The 16,122-nt window shown below is 47.0% G+C and overlaps 1 protein-coding gene across 1 annotated transcript in view; it reads left to right on the top strand.

Annotated features, from left to right (window-relative positions):
• CHD6 (chromodomain helicase DNA binding protein 6) overlaps positions 1–16,122 on the top strand; it is a 150,104-nt gene that overhangs the window by 121,270 nt on the left and 12,712 nt on the right. The window contains exons 27-30 of the mRNA XM_068986821.1: positions 8,785–8,845; positions 9,557–9,773; positions 11,465–11,673; positions 12,730–14,313. Of these exons, the coding sequence (XP_068842922.1) occupies positions 8,785–8,845; positions 9,557–9,773; positions 11,465–11,673; positions 12,730–14,313 (2,071 nt within the window). The remainder of the gene's footprint in view (positions 1–8,784; positions 8,846–9,556; positions 9,774–11,464; positions 11,674–12,729; positions 14,314–16,122) is intronic.

Here is a 16,122-nt window from a genome sequence, read left to right as displayed (position 1 = left end):
ATGATAAGTGATTTTTGACTGAAACCTGGAAATTTGGGGTATTATATTATGAGACTTGGGATCTTATTTAAAACTTCTGTTGTGACTGACTGCCTCTGACACCTCTATCGCAGAGGAAGGGGGTGGGGGCAGGAGGAGCAGGGGGCTAGTGCACAGCGTGAACCGCCTTTTGACTGCCTGGCTGTCGTAGAGATTAACGTTCCTAGTCAGCCCCCAAAGAGACCTGAGGGCAGAATGGAAGTTCAGCTCTCCGTGTGGTCTTTGCTGATACCATGGGTGGTTGAGGACCTCATTGCCAGCTGTCAGGGATGAAAATCCAAGCTCCCTACTTGACTTTTTGACACCACCCAGCAGGGGAACTGGGTGTCCTGGTACAGCATGGCGAAGGCAAACGCCTAGAGCCCCCACCAGCCTCTGCTGGCGTGGGTGTGGCAAGCTACTGTCTGCTCTTGTGTTGCTGGGCTGGAGTGTAGCACATCTCATCTCAACACTGTGTCCATTCCTAGCCTGCCCTTTTCCTTGTCCTGGCCTAGAGAAAGCAGGCTTTTTTTGTCTGCACCCTTTTGTCATTTCCAGGTAGCCAGCTTCTTTACCACCAAATCTAAGGCATATAAGGCAAAAAAGAAAACCCAAGGAACTCACTACTGTGTCATTCCATGGGTCCCAAAGTCCCTAGTTGGTCTACCTTCTCTTCACCTGTCAGCATTTTCTTAGGTGTGTTTTATATATAGTGTCCAGGGGCTTTAGTTGTACTTATAGTGAGCAATAGGGAAATAATGCATCTTCCCAGAAGCAGAAATCTGTATCGCATGTTACAAATGAGCTTCTAGGACTTTGCATAAGCAGACTGAAGCTTTATTAGAGCCCCAGCACTATTCGACCACGTTTTCTCTGGCTTTGAGTGGAGAAACTAAATCTGTTACGATTTTGTGGATTCTGGATACCAGAGGTTACTGTAGCATTGTCCTCAACTGACTCTCTTATCCGCATAATCTTTCCTCTTCTCCTGATGACCAACCCAAAATTTTAGGTTCTCTTCTTTTAGTTCTAGCTGGAAGAATGGTATCTACTTTGGTTTCCATCAGTTGTGATTCCTATAACAGTAACAAAGACATCACTTTCCCAAAGTGGAAAAAAAAAATTATTTTTTGAATATATATTTCCGTATCTCCTCAAGATTTAAGAAGCAGGGGATTGAAGCATATCACTCTCAAGCTTCAGACTGTGGACCAGAAGGAAGCTGGCTGTGATCTTGACAATTAAAATCCGAGCTCTGCCATTCAGTTCCCTAGCTTATACTGTGATTTCTTTTGCCTGGAACGTGGGATGTGTTTTCCCACGATGGTGTTAAGTCACTATGACACGTTCGCCTCTTCTGAGACCCCATAGACTATAGCCCACCAATCTTCTCTGTCCGTGGGATTGTTGAGGCAAGAGTAGCGAGTGGGTTGCCATTTTCTCCTCCAGGAGATCTTCCTGACCCAGGGATCAGGTGAAGACAGGTGAAGTCTCCCAAAAGTCTCCTGCATTTTAGGCGGCAATTCAAGTATCAAAGAGATGAAAATAGTACCTTAAATTCTTCTGAATAGTACTCTCTCCCAAGTACTATTCCCCCTTGTATCAGTTGATCCTCACCTCAGCTGTGTAACGTAAGAGCTTCAGGTGTTAACTGCCCTCATTTGAAAGCTGAGGAGACTCACGGCTCTGCTCCCCCTGCCGCCAGGAATGTAAAGGACTTTGCCAGAGTCTCACAGATAGAAGAGTTCAGACTAGATAACTACATTAGACAGACAGGAGAATTCAGACTAGATGTTATGGCTTTTTTTTTCCTGATGAAGTATTGTTTTCATATTCAAAAGAGTTGCTGTTGTTGCTTGGTCATGTCCAACTCTTTGTGACCCCATGGACTGCAGCAACTCCAGGTTTCCCTGTTTTTCACTGTCTCCCCAAGTTTATTCAAACTCATGTCCATTGATTCAGTGGTGCCATCCAACCATCTCATCCTCTGTCATCCCCTTCTCCTCCTGCCCTCAATCTTTCCCAGCATCAGGGTCTTTTCCAGTGAGTCAGCCCTTTGCATCAGATGGCCAAAGTATTGGAGCATCAGCTTCAGCAACAGTCCTTCCAGTTGATTCAGGGTTGATTTTTATTCTAGCTGCAGGTACGCACCCCTTCTCCTAGCGACAGCCAGTGTGAAGAGGCAGACCAGCTGCCAGGCCCAGCTCTGAAGGCCGCTCACAGTAAAGTTCATGTGTCTGACTCCTGGGCCTTGTCCTCAGTCTGCAGTGCTCCCTACAGCAGGTGCTCTCTGTAAAAGGAGGGTGATGTTATGTGCCAAGTGACCTAGGAAAAAACTTCTGCAGGGAAACTTACTGCCTGACATGGTCAGATCCTACTGTAAGAAAAGTTCAGTGAGGATCTGAACAATGACTCTATTCTTAGCAGTTGAGAGTTTGAGGAGGTCTCTGAACTCAAATAGTGATGTTTGACTGTAGCTGGAGTACTTCCAGGCTTACCAAGCACGTTTCCCTTTCAGTTGGGTGTTACTCTTATCCCCATTCTAGACTGGGGGAAGATCAAATAGTTTTAACGAGCTGCAAGAAAAGTCACGCTAGCCAAGAGCAATGTCTCTCTGCTCACGTCTTTTTCTAAATCCTGCAGTCTTTCCGTTGTAAAATCCTTGAATTTTCTGTTAATGACATTTGACGTGTATCTACTTTGTACATGAAATTTATGAAGGTCATAGGATGCTTGATTTTTCCACAGATGAAAACTGCTGTGGGATCTTTTAAACTCCTTTTCTGCGTCATGTTACCTCTACACAGAGAGCGCCTATGTTCTCTTCCTCGTAAACTCTTGTGTCCTTCGATCTGAAGCTCAAAAGTTACCTCTTAGATGTCTTCCTCCTGCCTGATTTGGGTCTGGCAGAGTTGATGACTCTTTCTGATTTTCCCACTGTGTTTAAGAGCACTTTCACACTGCATGTTGTTTTTGCTTAGTCGCTAAGTCATGTCCAACTCTGTGATCCCGTGGACCATAGCCCACCAGGCTCCTCTGTCCATAGGATTTCCCAGGCAGGAATCAAGATTGCCGGGAGAAATATCAATAACCTCAGATATGCAGATGACACCACCCTTATGACAGAAAGTGAAGAGGAACTCAAAAGCCTCTTGATGCAAGTGAAAGAGGAGAGTGAAAAAGTTGGCTTAAAGCTCAACATTCAGAAAATGAAGATCATGGCATCCGGTCCCATCACTTCATGGCAAATAGATGGGGAAACAGTAGAAACAGTGTCAGACTTTATTTTGGGGGGGCTCCAAAATCACTGCAGATGGTGACTGCAGCCGTGAAATTAAAAGACGCTTACTCCTTGGAAAAAAAGTTACGACCAACCTAGATAGCATATTCAAAAGCAGAGACATTACTTTGCTGACTAAGGTCCATCTAGTCAAGGCTATGGTTTTTCCATTGGTCATGTATGGATGTGAGAGTTGGACTGTGAAGAAGGCTGAGTGCTGAAGAATTGATGCTTTTGAACTGTGTTGTTGGAGAAGACTCTTGAAAGTCCCTTGGACTGCAAGAAGATCCCACCAGTCCATTCTGAAGGAGATCAGCCCTGGGATTTCTTTGGAAGGAATGATGCTAAAGCTGAAACTCCAGTACTTTGGCCACCTCATGTGAAGAGTTGACTCATTGGAAAAGACTGATGCTGGGAGGGATTGGGGGCAGGAGGAGAAGGGGACGACAGAGGATGAGATGGCTGGATGGCATCACTGACTCCATGGACATGGAGTCTGAGTGAACTCCGGGAGTTGGAGATGGACAGGGAGGCCTGGCGTGCTGTGATTCATGGGGTCGCAAAGAGTCAGACACGACTGAGCGACTGAACTGAACTGAACTGATGCTGCAATTTCTGTCTAAAAAGGGTCATTTAAGTCATTTTGAATGAACGAAAAACACATATGAAGTACTCAGTGTGATATCCTACCCACTTATTTACCTGGGTCTCCATAGACTTTAGTTGTTATTACTATTGTTTTCCACTGTGTCATGAAGCTGTCCTTAGAGGACACATTTTAGTTGAATGGAAGACATACTGGATGGTCCCCCAGCAGTTGGATCCATGTGTGGGTTGCTCCTCAGTCCCAGCTGCCATGTGTCAGGCATTTTGCCTTGTGCCAGCATTTAGTTAAACAGTTCACATCATCAACTTACCTGTGCCCCACAATCTCCCTATAAAGTGCTATCATCTCTATTTTTCAAATGAAGAAATGAGCTTGACCACAATCACCCCATAAAGTACTATCGCCTCCATTTTGCAAACAAAGAAATAAGCTTGAGTGAGCTCGAAACAGCTTGCCAAAGGTCAGAGAGCGGTAGACAATCAGACTCCAAACACAGGCGGGCTCAGGATGGAGAAACTGCAGGTTGGAACCAATCCATTGCCTGCCCTTTGACGGTCTTACGGGGACCCTGTACTCTGAAATAATGGATTCACACTTCTTCCGAGATGAATATTTCTTTCAGGTTGATTCACAGAGGCAGAAACCAGGAAATGTTTAGCCTCAGACTTCGGAAGCAGGACTTCCCGTGTGCTTCCCGCAATCCTGGTAATAAATTGATGATGTTGAATGTTATGGCGTCTTTTTCACTTTGGCTGCTGCTCATCCAAATCTCCTTTCTGTCATTGCCAGAGAGGAGACCTACCATCAGGAGAGGGCAGGAGACAGAGAGGCACTTAGCGATCCCAGAAGCTTTCCTGACTTGAGAGGGTTTGCCTGAGGCCAAGAAAGCATTAGGGAGACTGGAAAGGAAGCCTGCGTGTCGTGTGTCTGCTACCTGCCACCTGGAGCTACCTATGTGGATTCAGGGTGTGGTGGGGCTCACACCAGCCACCTGTATGGCATAAGGAACACCCACTAGAACCCGGCTAGAACATTTCTCAGTCTAGAAGTGTCTATAACTACAGCTTTCAGGATTCAAAGGGTCTTCATAGATACTGTCAGTTCAGTTCAGTTCAGTTCAGTTCAGTTCAGTTCAGTTCAGTTCAGTCAGTCATGTCTGACTCTTTGCGACCCCATGAACCACAGCACACCAGGCCTCCCTGTCCATTACCAACTCCCAGAGTCCACCCAAACCCATGTCCAGTGAGCCGGTGATGCCATCCAACCATCTCATCCTCTGTCATCCCCTTCTCCTCCTGCCCTCAATCTTTCCCAGAATCAGGGTCTTTTCAAATGAGTCAGCTCTTCACATTAGGTGCCCAAAGTATTGGCGTTGCAGCTTCAACATCAGTCCCTCCAGTGAACACTCAGGACTGATCTCCTTTAGGATGGACTGGTTGGATCTCCTTGCAGTCCAAGGGACCCACAAGAGTCTTCTCCAACACCACAGTTCAAAAGCATCAATTCTTCGGTGCTCAGCCGTCTTTATAGTCCAACTCTCACATCCATACGTGACCACTGGAAAAACCGTAGCCTTGACTAGATGGACCTTTTTTGGCAAAGTAATGTCTCTGCTTTTTAATATGCTGTCTAGGTTGGTCATAACTTTCCTTCCAAGGAGTAAGCGTCTTTTAATTTCATGGCTGCAGTCACCATCTGCAGTGACTTTGGAACCCAGAAAAATTAAGTCAGCCCCTGTGTCCACTGTTTCCCCATCTATTTGCCATGAAGTGATGGGACCAGATGCCATGATCTTCGTTTTCTGAATGTTGAGCTTTAAGCCAACGTTTTCACTATTTTCTTTCACTTTTATCAAGAGGCTTTTTAGTTCTTCTTCACTTTCTGCCATAAGGGTGGTGTCATCTGCATATCTGAGGTTATTGATATTTCTCCCCGCAATCTTGATTCCAGCTTGTGCTTCCTCCAGCTCAGCGTTTCTCATGATGTACTCTGCATGTAAGTTAAATAAGCAGGCTGACAATATACAGCCTTGACGTACTCCTTTTCCTATTTGGAACCAGTCTGTTGTTCCATGTCCAGTTCTAACTGTTGCTTCCTGACCTGCATACAGGTTTCTCAAGAGGCAGGTCAGGTGGTCTGGTATTCTCATCTCTTCCAGAATTTTCCACAGTTTACTGTGATCCACACAGTCAAAGGCTTTGGCATAGTCAATAAAGCAGAAATAGATGTTTTTCTGGAACTCTCTTGCTTTTTCAATGACCCAGTGGATGCTGGCAGTTTGTTCTCTGGTTCCTCTGCCTTTTCTAAAACCAGCTTGAACATCAGGAAGTTCACAGTTCACATATTGCTGAAGCCTGGCTTAGAGAGTTTTGAGCATTACTTTACTAGCGTGTGAGATGACTGCAGTTGTGCAGTAGTTTGAGCATTCTTTGGCATTGCCTTTCTTTGGGATTGGAATGAAAACTGACCTTTTCCAGTCCTGTGGCCACTGCTAAGTTTTCCAAATTTGCTGGCATATTGAGTGCAGAACTTTCACAGCGTCATCTTTCAGGATTTGAAATAGCTCAACTGGAATTCCATCTCCTCCTCTAGCTTTGGAAGTAATGCTTCCTAAGGCCCACTTGACTTCACATTCCAGGATGTCTGGCTCTAGGTGAGTGATCACACCATCATGATTATCTGGGTCGTGAAGATCTTTTTTGTACAGTTCTGTGTATTCTTGCCACCTCTTCTTAGTATCTTCTGCTTCTGTTAGGTCCCTACCATTTCTGTCCTTTATTGAGCCCATCTTTGCATGAAATGTTCCCTTGGTATCTCTAATCATCTTGAAGAGATCTCTAGTCTTTCCCATTTTGTTTTCCTCTATTTTTTTGCATTGATCACTAAGGAAGGCTTTCTTATCTCTCCTTGCATAGATACTGTGAGGATACTCAAAAATGTTCTCAGTGGCAGCAAAGGATATAAGGCATGGCTGATTGGGTTTTGCTTATAACTACCTAAACATGGGAGAGGCTGTGATGGTGCATTTAAGTGACACTTCAGGATGGTGCAGTCGATCAGTGTGAGACTTCCTCCCTTCACTGATGTCATATGGCCAAAGGAGAGCGATTAAACTAGTGTTCTTCAGCCCTAAATATGTTTCACTCTCTGAGTCACATTTTCAGATGGGACTCTTTTTTGGACAGCTCAGTGGTTGCAGTGTAGGCCCCTCGCAGACTCCTGTGCTCAAAATCCATCTCTGCCCTTTGGTATCCGTGTGGCCTTGGCAACTTCCAGAACTTCCTGGAACTTGTTTTCTGCATCTGTAAAATGAGGATACTAATACTTTCTACCTGGGGAAGCAGTTCTGATGACTAAAGGAGAGAAGCCACGTAAAGGGTTGTGCCCAATGACATGTGGTTCTCGTTACATCAGCGATTATCACTGTGCCTGCTCCTCTGCTTCTCAGGGTTTTCTCTGTCAGGTCCTTCCACGGTATTAAGGGCCCAGGAGAGAGGTTTGGCTTTTAAGTATCACCAGTTGTCGGTATCTGTCCATCCCTCCTGACACGAGATTACGGCTCTCCTGGGCTGTGGGTCCCAGTTTTCTGTAAAGGACCAGACAGTAAATATCTTAGGCCTGGGGCCCAGAAGAGTCTTCGTCACATCTTCTCCTTTGCCTCTTTCTTCTCCTTTTCCTCCTTCCCCCTCCCTTCCTTCTCCTCCAATGTAAACCCTGTTCTTAGCTCAAGGGCTACACAAAAACCACCAACAGGCTGTGGATTACTAAACCACCTTCTGATCTGGCCCTGCCTCATGGCCGCAGTCATGAATCTTGGGGTGATTCTCACCTATCAGTCAGGTCTTAAGATGCTCGTCAGAAGCACAGTACGCTAGGTGGGAAAAAAATGGGTGAACTACGTAAAGGAGATTAAGAGGCGCAAACTTCCGTTTATAAAATAATAAGTCACAGGGGTGTGACTAGGAGGAACCTACTGCATGGGGATCATGGTCAGGAATATTGGCATAACTGTGTGGTGACAGATACACCCACGGTCGGGATCATTTCGTAACATATGAAGATATCAAATCACTGTGTTGTACACTTGAATAATACTGTTAAGTCCACTTTACTTCAGTAAAAAAAATAAATTTTCGTGTTAAAAACTGAGGCTAGTTGAAGACTAGTGCTATCTCTTTGCCCTTCCCCAAACTCCCACGTGCCTTGTGTGTGAGGAGCCTTTGAAGTTCATTTCCTGAGACCAAGCACGCCTTTGGAGAGGAATCCATTAGAGCCAGCTTGACATGTACTCTGACTTGGATAAGCTCCGTGCCTGTGATATCACTTGAGCTTCTGAGCCTCAGCTCGTGATTTTAATTTTAAATTGCTGGAGTTCTGTGCCATCAGGTCTCCCGTCTGGAGCAGTCGTGTTTTATGAAAATAGTGTCACTTGCTGTGAAGTACATGCAGCATAATGAACGTGAGCATGACACTTTCCCGCAGCAAAAATCCAACGACAGAGGCACATGCTTTACGAAGTGACAGTCTTGGGCTGCAGGCGACGACAGTAAAGCAGATATTTAAGCTCACAATTGAAATAGTGCGTGTAAAATGTACTTGCCAGGGGGAGCATGCCAGTTCGTCATTCTTCAAGCTCATTCTCTCTACAGGCATAATCATTCCACACAGTTCCAGGGGGGAAGCAATGCTTATTTTAAATAAACTGCTTTCTGGCTCTTTGAAGACTGTGCATAGCTTAAGCTTTATTCATCAGGGACCATCTTGATCTTTGAGATGTTCCTGGGCAGGAGATGTTGCCTGTACATCTTTACTCCTTCTATACAGGGACTGGGTGTCTGAGCCGCAGTTTTGCTGATGACTCGACTTCATTTATCCCTAGGAGAGTTCCAGTGATGGAGGTGATGGCATTTTTGCTGAAAAGAAGGATGATACCCGGGCAGGTGAGACTGTGTCCTTCTGAATGCAAAGAGAAATAAGATCTCCATTTGTAGTTATCCTGGAGTTCATGCGTAATTTTTTTTAAATGCTGTTTTTTTAAGGAGGCTGTTTTTAAAAGCCAATAAAGTTGACCTTCACCAAACTCTGCTGGAGTCACACATGGAGCTTTAATGTGACTCCGGCCAGCTTCCTCTGCCTGGCAGTGAAATGAACGTCAGGATGGATTCTGAGGATGAAAAGGAATCGTGGTTTCATTGATTTTCTTTTTTTTTTTTTTCTCTCTCTTTTGAGAAAAGTTAGAAGTATTTGGTTTGTCCTTTTGATTATTTTTCTGAATCCAGACTTAACTGGAGGCTTCGGTGCTTAGAAAGCCCAGCCACACAAAAACCCGTAGTTCTAGAGACGGCCTCAGTGGATCCACCTACTCCGATACCTTAGAGTAAGGCCCTCGAGTCCATTCTGCCCCTACAGACAGGCACACTTGTATCTGAGAGAGAACAGAGCCCACCATACCCAAAGCTGTTTCTGAAGCACTATTTCAGCCCTTCCAGCTGTGCCTGGCTCCCAAGCTGTTAGATATCAGCTACTTCCATTAAGTTACAAAGTCTGCTTTAGTTTTCTCTAAACAAAGGGGAAGAGCCACCACCAAAAACCCCAGTCACCATAGTCTTAGTTCTGTCTATAAATACTAATATCTTTACTGATGTTTGAAGCCCAGGATGGCTCCGACCCAGACAAATCACCCTGGCCGGTTTCGTCCGCACTCACTGCTCGTCTCCGACGCCTGGTCACCATTTACCAGCGCTGTAACCGCAAGGAGCTCTGCCGGCCTGAGGTCCTGGGACTAGGAAACCAGGGCTACTGGGTCCAGGAAGAGATGTTCCGGAGGTCCTCAGAGATGGAGCTCATCAACAAAGAAGCCCAAAAGAGGTAAAAGCCAGCAGTCAAGAGGGCATGCTGAGCTGCCCACTGGGTAAAGGTGACCAGGGAAACACTGACAGCTGGAGGGCAAGTGTCTGATGTTCTCGTGTGGAGTTAAGCTAACTCTAGAGTCTGTTAAATCCAGCCTCAGTGGTGGTGTCATGCTGGCCCAGGGGTCCAGTGAGATCTAGGGCAGCCTCTCTTCACAATTCCCAGACTTGCGCAAATAGGACCCCAGTCTCTGGGCATGTGATTTAAACATATCCATCAGGTCATATTCTTTTATCAGAAAAATGAATAGCGTGCACTGAAGTGGTCTTATTGTAGCCAGCAGTCCTTATCAAGCCTATGAGAGCAATGACTACCATAAAATGCCAGCCCAGAAGGAAGGAAGGAAGGAGGTACTTGCCCATCTGAGAATTAAGCTAAAAATGGCAGCAGAAGGTCAACACAGACTGGGGATAAGGCCACGAGAATGAATGAGTGAAGCTCACCTTCTTTGAGTCAGTTCAGTCCAGTCGCTCAGTTGCGTCTGACTCTTTGCGACTCCATGGACTGCAGCATGCCAGGCTTCCCTGTCCATCTCCCCCTCCTGGAGCTTGCTCAAACTCCTGTCCATTGAGTCGGTGATGCCATCCAACCACCTCATCCTCTGTTGTCTGTCTCTTCCCCTGCCTTCCATCTTTCCCAGCATCAGTCTTCTAACGAGTTGGCTCTTCACATCATGTGGACAATGTATTAGAGTTTCAGCTTCAGCATAAGTCCTTCCAATGAATATTCAGGACTGATTTCCTTTAGGATGGGGTCTTTATATCTCCATCCTTTTACTGTAACGTCCAGTGAATTGAAATACCACATAGTGAGTTCAGTTACTTCTCTATACTCCTGGCTTTACGAAATTTTGTAATTCAGGGAGAAGAGGTCTCTCATCTGGCCCCAAAGAGAGAACCAGAGCTGCCACCTCCCTTATTCTCACTCCTCCGCTGACCCCTCACCCCACTCCTAGCTTGAGTCCCTCTGGTGGCAGCAAATACCATGCCCAAGAGCTCCTGGTAAAGACTGGTGGGAAATAATAATCCATTTCCCTTAAGTCATTATTTTAGTCCTGCAGGGTATAAAATCTAGAGAGCCTTTGTGTCCTAGAAAAGATCACCCATCTACTTACATTAAGACCAGGAAGAAAGCCCATGTGAGATGAAAGTCAGGGAGGTGTGTGACCAAGGGAGACCCTGCCTCACTCCAGACCAGCTTATCCATCTGTAAAATGAAGGAAGTGAATTTAATGGCCCAAAAGATCCCTCCAGGATTCTACGATTATAATAGAATCCTCATATAATCCTCCAGGATTCTATGATTCTCTGTTGTCATGGGCAGAATATTTAAGCCTACAGAGTATTTTTATATTAAAAATTTTTATCTCCCACAAGAGGAAATGAACTGGGTAATTTCTGAAACTGGTAAGTCAAGAGATATCAAGCATGCACACATGATTTGCAGGAGGTGGAGGGCTGATGGGCTGTTTTTGTTATAAGTGACTCCTCCCAATTTAAACAATAAAATAGACACGCTCTGCCTGCTCTGTGAACCTTGCAGACTCTCCAACTAGGCACTCAGTAAGTAGTTGTTTTAAGCTCTTTTCAACAACCAAAAAAAGCAAAAAGAAAAAACTGCTCCCCTCTCCTTTCTGATTCTGTCTCTAGGTGGACAAGGAGGGAGCAAGCCGACTTCTACAGAACAGTGTCTTCCTTTGGTGTCGTTTACGATCAAGAGAAGAAAACCTTTGACTGGACACAGTTTCGCGTCATTTCCCGTCTGGACAAGAAGTCGGACGAGAGCCTGGAGCACTATTTCTATAGCTTCATGTCCATGTGCCGCAGTGTCTGTCATCTGCCATCCTGGAAGGACGGTGGTGAGGATGCTCTGTCACTCTATTCCCAGGGGGACAAAGAGGGTAAAAGCCTATTTTCAGGGTAGAGAGTTGCTTTAGTCATAGCTATAGACATGGAGACTATGTGGAGAATTCAGATAAAGTGGGTTTTCCCAAACCCACAAACTTCTAATTGAGCCCACCCTCATAAAATAAAATCTCTCTCCCAAAATGATGTAACTCCACCAAAAATTGAAATTCAGATTAAAATGCCACAGAAATGTTTTCTTTTTTCAGCCTCATAGAGATTTAGCCTGCTGTGAGCTCCGCACTTTGCTTAGACTAAATCTTAAATGTTTTCTCATGTGTTGACTTGTAGCCACGGAAAATATGGGACTGTCATTTAAACTTCCTTTGCTCCAGTAGAGGCCCCTTCTGAGAAATTTCTTCCTGGTGGGAATTGGCGCCAGCTTTCCCCCTGGCCTCCCTTCAGTCTCGTAATGGATTCACTCACTCTGGACCATAGTACTACATTCTAGAAAAAGCGGAAACAAACGTCGAGCCTACTCAGCATGGGTTCTGGGCTGATGGCAGCATGTTCTGACACTCCACCTTTTGCCCCCAGGTGGCACGGTCAGGCAGTTTTCAGTAAAACCAGGGAGCTGCTTAGACTGAATCTCAGAGTCACGCCGACAAGACCTAGACTGGCATTCTGGTTCGGAACCTTGAGCAAGTCGGCCTGTCTGAGCCTCTTTCCTCATCCTCACACAAGGATGATGATGTAGCTAGAGGTTTTGTGAGATCTAAAGAGCGTCCATAAAGTATCTAGTGAGAAGGCACTTAGTACACGCTTACCGATCAGGAAGTAATGTTTCCAGAACTGGAGTGTTCATGCTCTCCTTTTACCCTCAGTGGGTCTGTCCAGGTTTCATAAAATCTTTCCTTCCTGTTTCAGCTTTTCATCTTTGAGGAGCCACTAAGGCCCTGCCTTACTGAGGGCCAGGTGGTCAAACTATAAGATAAGGATGCAGGGGCTCAGGTGGGCGGGGGTATCGTGGACCTCCCCTTAAGTGACGGGCGCTGTGTTTTCCCTCGCAGGCCCCCTGGATCCCAGCATCTACGTGGAACCCATCACTGAAGAACGGGCCGCGAGAACGCTGTACCGCATCGAGCTGTTGCGGAAGGTCCGAGAGCAGGTGCTCACGTGTCCTCAGCTGCATGAACGCCTGCAGCTGTGCAGGCCCAGCCTCTACCTGCCTGTCTGGTGGGAGTGTGGGAAGCATGACCGCGATCTGCTGATCGGCACCGCCAAGCACGGCCTGAACCGCACTGACTACTACGTCATGACTGACCCCCAGCTGTCCTTCCTGGACGCCTACAGGAACTACGCCCAGCACAAAAGACCCGACCCCCAGGCCCCAGAGAGTCTCTGTTGCCTGTATCAGACAAACTCCAAACTGTATGAGTCTCTGGCCTATACACACATGAGCCGGACTTCTGAGTCCCTTGAAAACGAACCCGAGAACCTCATGAAAATCGAAGGTAGAGATGACCACCTTGGTCCACCCAGGGGCAGCTTATCTGACATGACCTGTGAAAGCTTCATCTCTAAAACTCAAGATGTCCTTTCCCTCACCCATGACGAGAGTCTGCTGCCTGGGTCCTTGGAGACCATGATGTACGGGAAGAAGGCACTAAGCCATGAGCCAGGCCCTTTTCAGAGCAGCACGGCTGCCATTACTGAATCCAGGCAAGACACCATGGCCATCCCTGCAAGCAGAGACAGAAACTGCCAGCCCCGGGGCCACGAGGCAAAAATAGCCTCAGACCCCTCTTTTATGGAAACTTTAGAAGCAGGAGTAGCTCAGATGAACATTAAAAATGAGAAACACCTGTTGATGTCTCTTTCAAAGGAAGGGGAACTCGGCTGCAGCGAGGCAGGGCCAAGACCTGAAAGCATCGGGCAGCTGGACTCCAGCTGCTTCACCTCCCCTTCCTTGGACCCAGGGAACGAGAGCGGGTTCGTCGACATGTGCAACCTGAGTGTCTGTGACTCCAGAAGAAATTTGTCATCAGACCAGCAGCTAATTGACTTACTAGAAAGCAAAAGCTTAGAAAGCAGGTTGGTTTTGGGTCCGAACCACAGCGACGAGGAGGACGACGAGGACGACAATGAGGAGGAGAGTCTCGAGCTGGCCGCAGGCAGGCAGGAAAGGCTGGCAGCGTCACCTCTCAGCGAGCCCACCACCCGCATGACAGGGGAGCAGAGCCTGGCCGGCTTCCTCACGGAGGAAGCCAAGAGAGGGACTACGGAGGCCACAAGCCAGCCTCCTGGACCGCAGGGCCCTTTCCTTCCCACAGCTTGTCAGTGTCACTGCAGACATGTGGAGAGGTGGACACGTGGCCTCGAGAAGGACGAGTTTGAAGTGGAGAAACCCCAGGCTTACCCCCCAGACCCCTTCACAAGCAAAGCCAATAATGTCACAATGAGGGGCGAGCCCACTGCTGTCCCACCTGAGCTGTTCCAGGTGAAGCAGGAACTGTTGAAGGAACCCTGGAAAGAGAGCACAGAAGGGAACCAAGGTCTCCCTCCGTATCCTGAAGGGAGTGAGCTCAAGCCGGAAGACATGGATTATGAGAGTAAAGAGGAGTTCGATAAAGACGGGAACTGCCAGAGTCAAGGTACTGTGTGTGGGACCTGTGTCCTGGACGAGCCAGTTCTCCCAGGCCGGGGAGGGCGAGTGCGTGGGGGCTGGTGAGAGTTCTACCGCTTCTGAAACCGACCTCTCACACCCACCGTGTGTTTAAACGTGAAGGCTACAGGGCTCATTCTGAAAATGGGGCAGAGTAGCTTACGTCTGATCGTTCCAGAAAGATAAGGATGACTGTGGCTCCTTGGCTGCATCAGCTGCGTGGTCTGGGCAGGGGCTGTGTGCTGGTATACATGAGATGCCATATAGGACGTCGAGGGGAATTTGTTGTTCCACCAGGTAGGGTGCTGAAGCTGGGTAAGGGAGAACAGCCAGGGGACGCCAGGAAGCTGAAGTTTAACAGAGATGCAGGTCATTTTTCAGGAACTCCACAAAAATAACTGTGATCTGGTAAAGAATCTGTCTGCAATGCAGGAGACCCCATTTCAATTCCTGGGTCAGGAAGATTCCCTGGAGAAGGGATAGGCTACCCATTCCCATATCCTTGGGCTTCCCTGGTGACTCAGCTCAGTAAACAATCCGCCTGCAATGCGGGAGACCTGGGTTCCATCCCTGGGAAGATCCCCTGGAGAAGGGAAAGGCTATCCACTCCAGTATTCCAGCCTGGAGAATTTCATGGACTATATTGTCCATGGAGTCAGAGTCAGACATGACTGAGCAACTTTGACTGAACTTTTTAGTAAGGTTGGGCTTCCCTGGTGGCTCAGACAGTAAAGCATCTGCCTGCAGTGCAGGAGACCTGGGTTCAATCCCTAGGTCAAGAAGATCCCCTGGAGAAGGAAAAAGCAAACCCTGTGTTGTAATGTCAGTGCATTGTATTGAGAGTCCTTTGAGTAATGCAACAGAAATAAGAATAACCAAATGAGGGACTTCCCTGGTGGTCCAGTGGCCAAGACTCCGTGCTCTAGATGCAGGGGCGTCTGGTTCAATCCCTGGTGAGGGAACTAGATCCCATGTGCTGCAACTAAAGATCTCGCGTACCACAGCTAAGACCCAGTGCAGCCAAATAAGCAGTTTTTTAAGTAAAAAAATAAATAAATAACCAAATTACATGCAAGTCGACAAAAATCCAAATAGGTCTGAACTTTTTAAATAGGGAGATCTTAGGTAAGGAAAGGATTTGAAAATGTGAAGACTCTAGGTGGCCTGAGATTTGCATATGTTTTACGAGGATATGAATACAGTGATTAGAGATCCTGAGCGACAAATGGTTTTTAACTTTTTCACTGTTGTTTTTATGTCTTCAAACCCAAGAGGGCGTATTAGGGTGAACAAAAAATAGTTCTTATTTATCCTCATCAGAAAAAAAAAAAATAAAGAATACCCTGTTGGTGGCCGGTCTGGTACCAGGGCCCATGTATTACACAGGGATTCAGGTGCGCCAGCCCCTTCCACACAGGACAGTGACTTCTTCCAAAGCTGAGGTTCCGCAGGCCACACAGCCAGAGGCGGGCAGTGTGCAAGCAAAGCTTCATCTGTATTTTACAAGTGCACGCCTGCCCCCGCCACCCCCCATCGCTCACGTTAACATCCTCCACCCCTCCCAACCGCCAAGAAATTGGCTTCCATGAAACTGGTCCCCAGGGCCAAAAATGTTGGGGACCACTGCTCTAAAGTGGGAAAGAGAGAGGAACCCTGCTCTGCTCCCTGGGTTGTCCGACTTCCTATTTCTGAGCTCCCACCTTTGGCTTCTGCCTTGATTGCTGACTCTCTTGGGAAGGGTTCTGAACCCAAGTTATAGTGCATCCCTCAGCCACCCTGGGAGGAGCCAGCCCTGACC

Source organism: Capricornis sumatraensis, chromosome 15, assembly GCF_032405125.1.
Source record: "Capricornis sumatraensis isolate serow.1 chromosome 15, serow.2, whole genome shotgun sequence".
Taxonomy (NCBI): Eukaryota; Metazoa; Chordata; class Mammalia; order Artiodactyla; family Bovidae; genus Capricornis; species Capricornis sumatraensis.
This window is presented reverse-complemented; position numbering and strand designations above follow the sequence as displayed.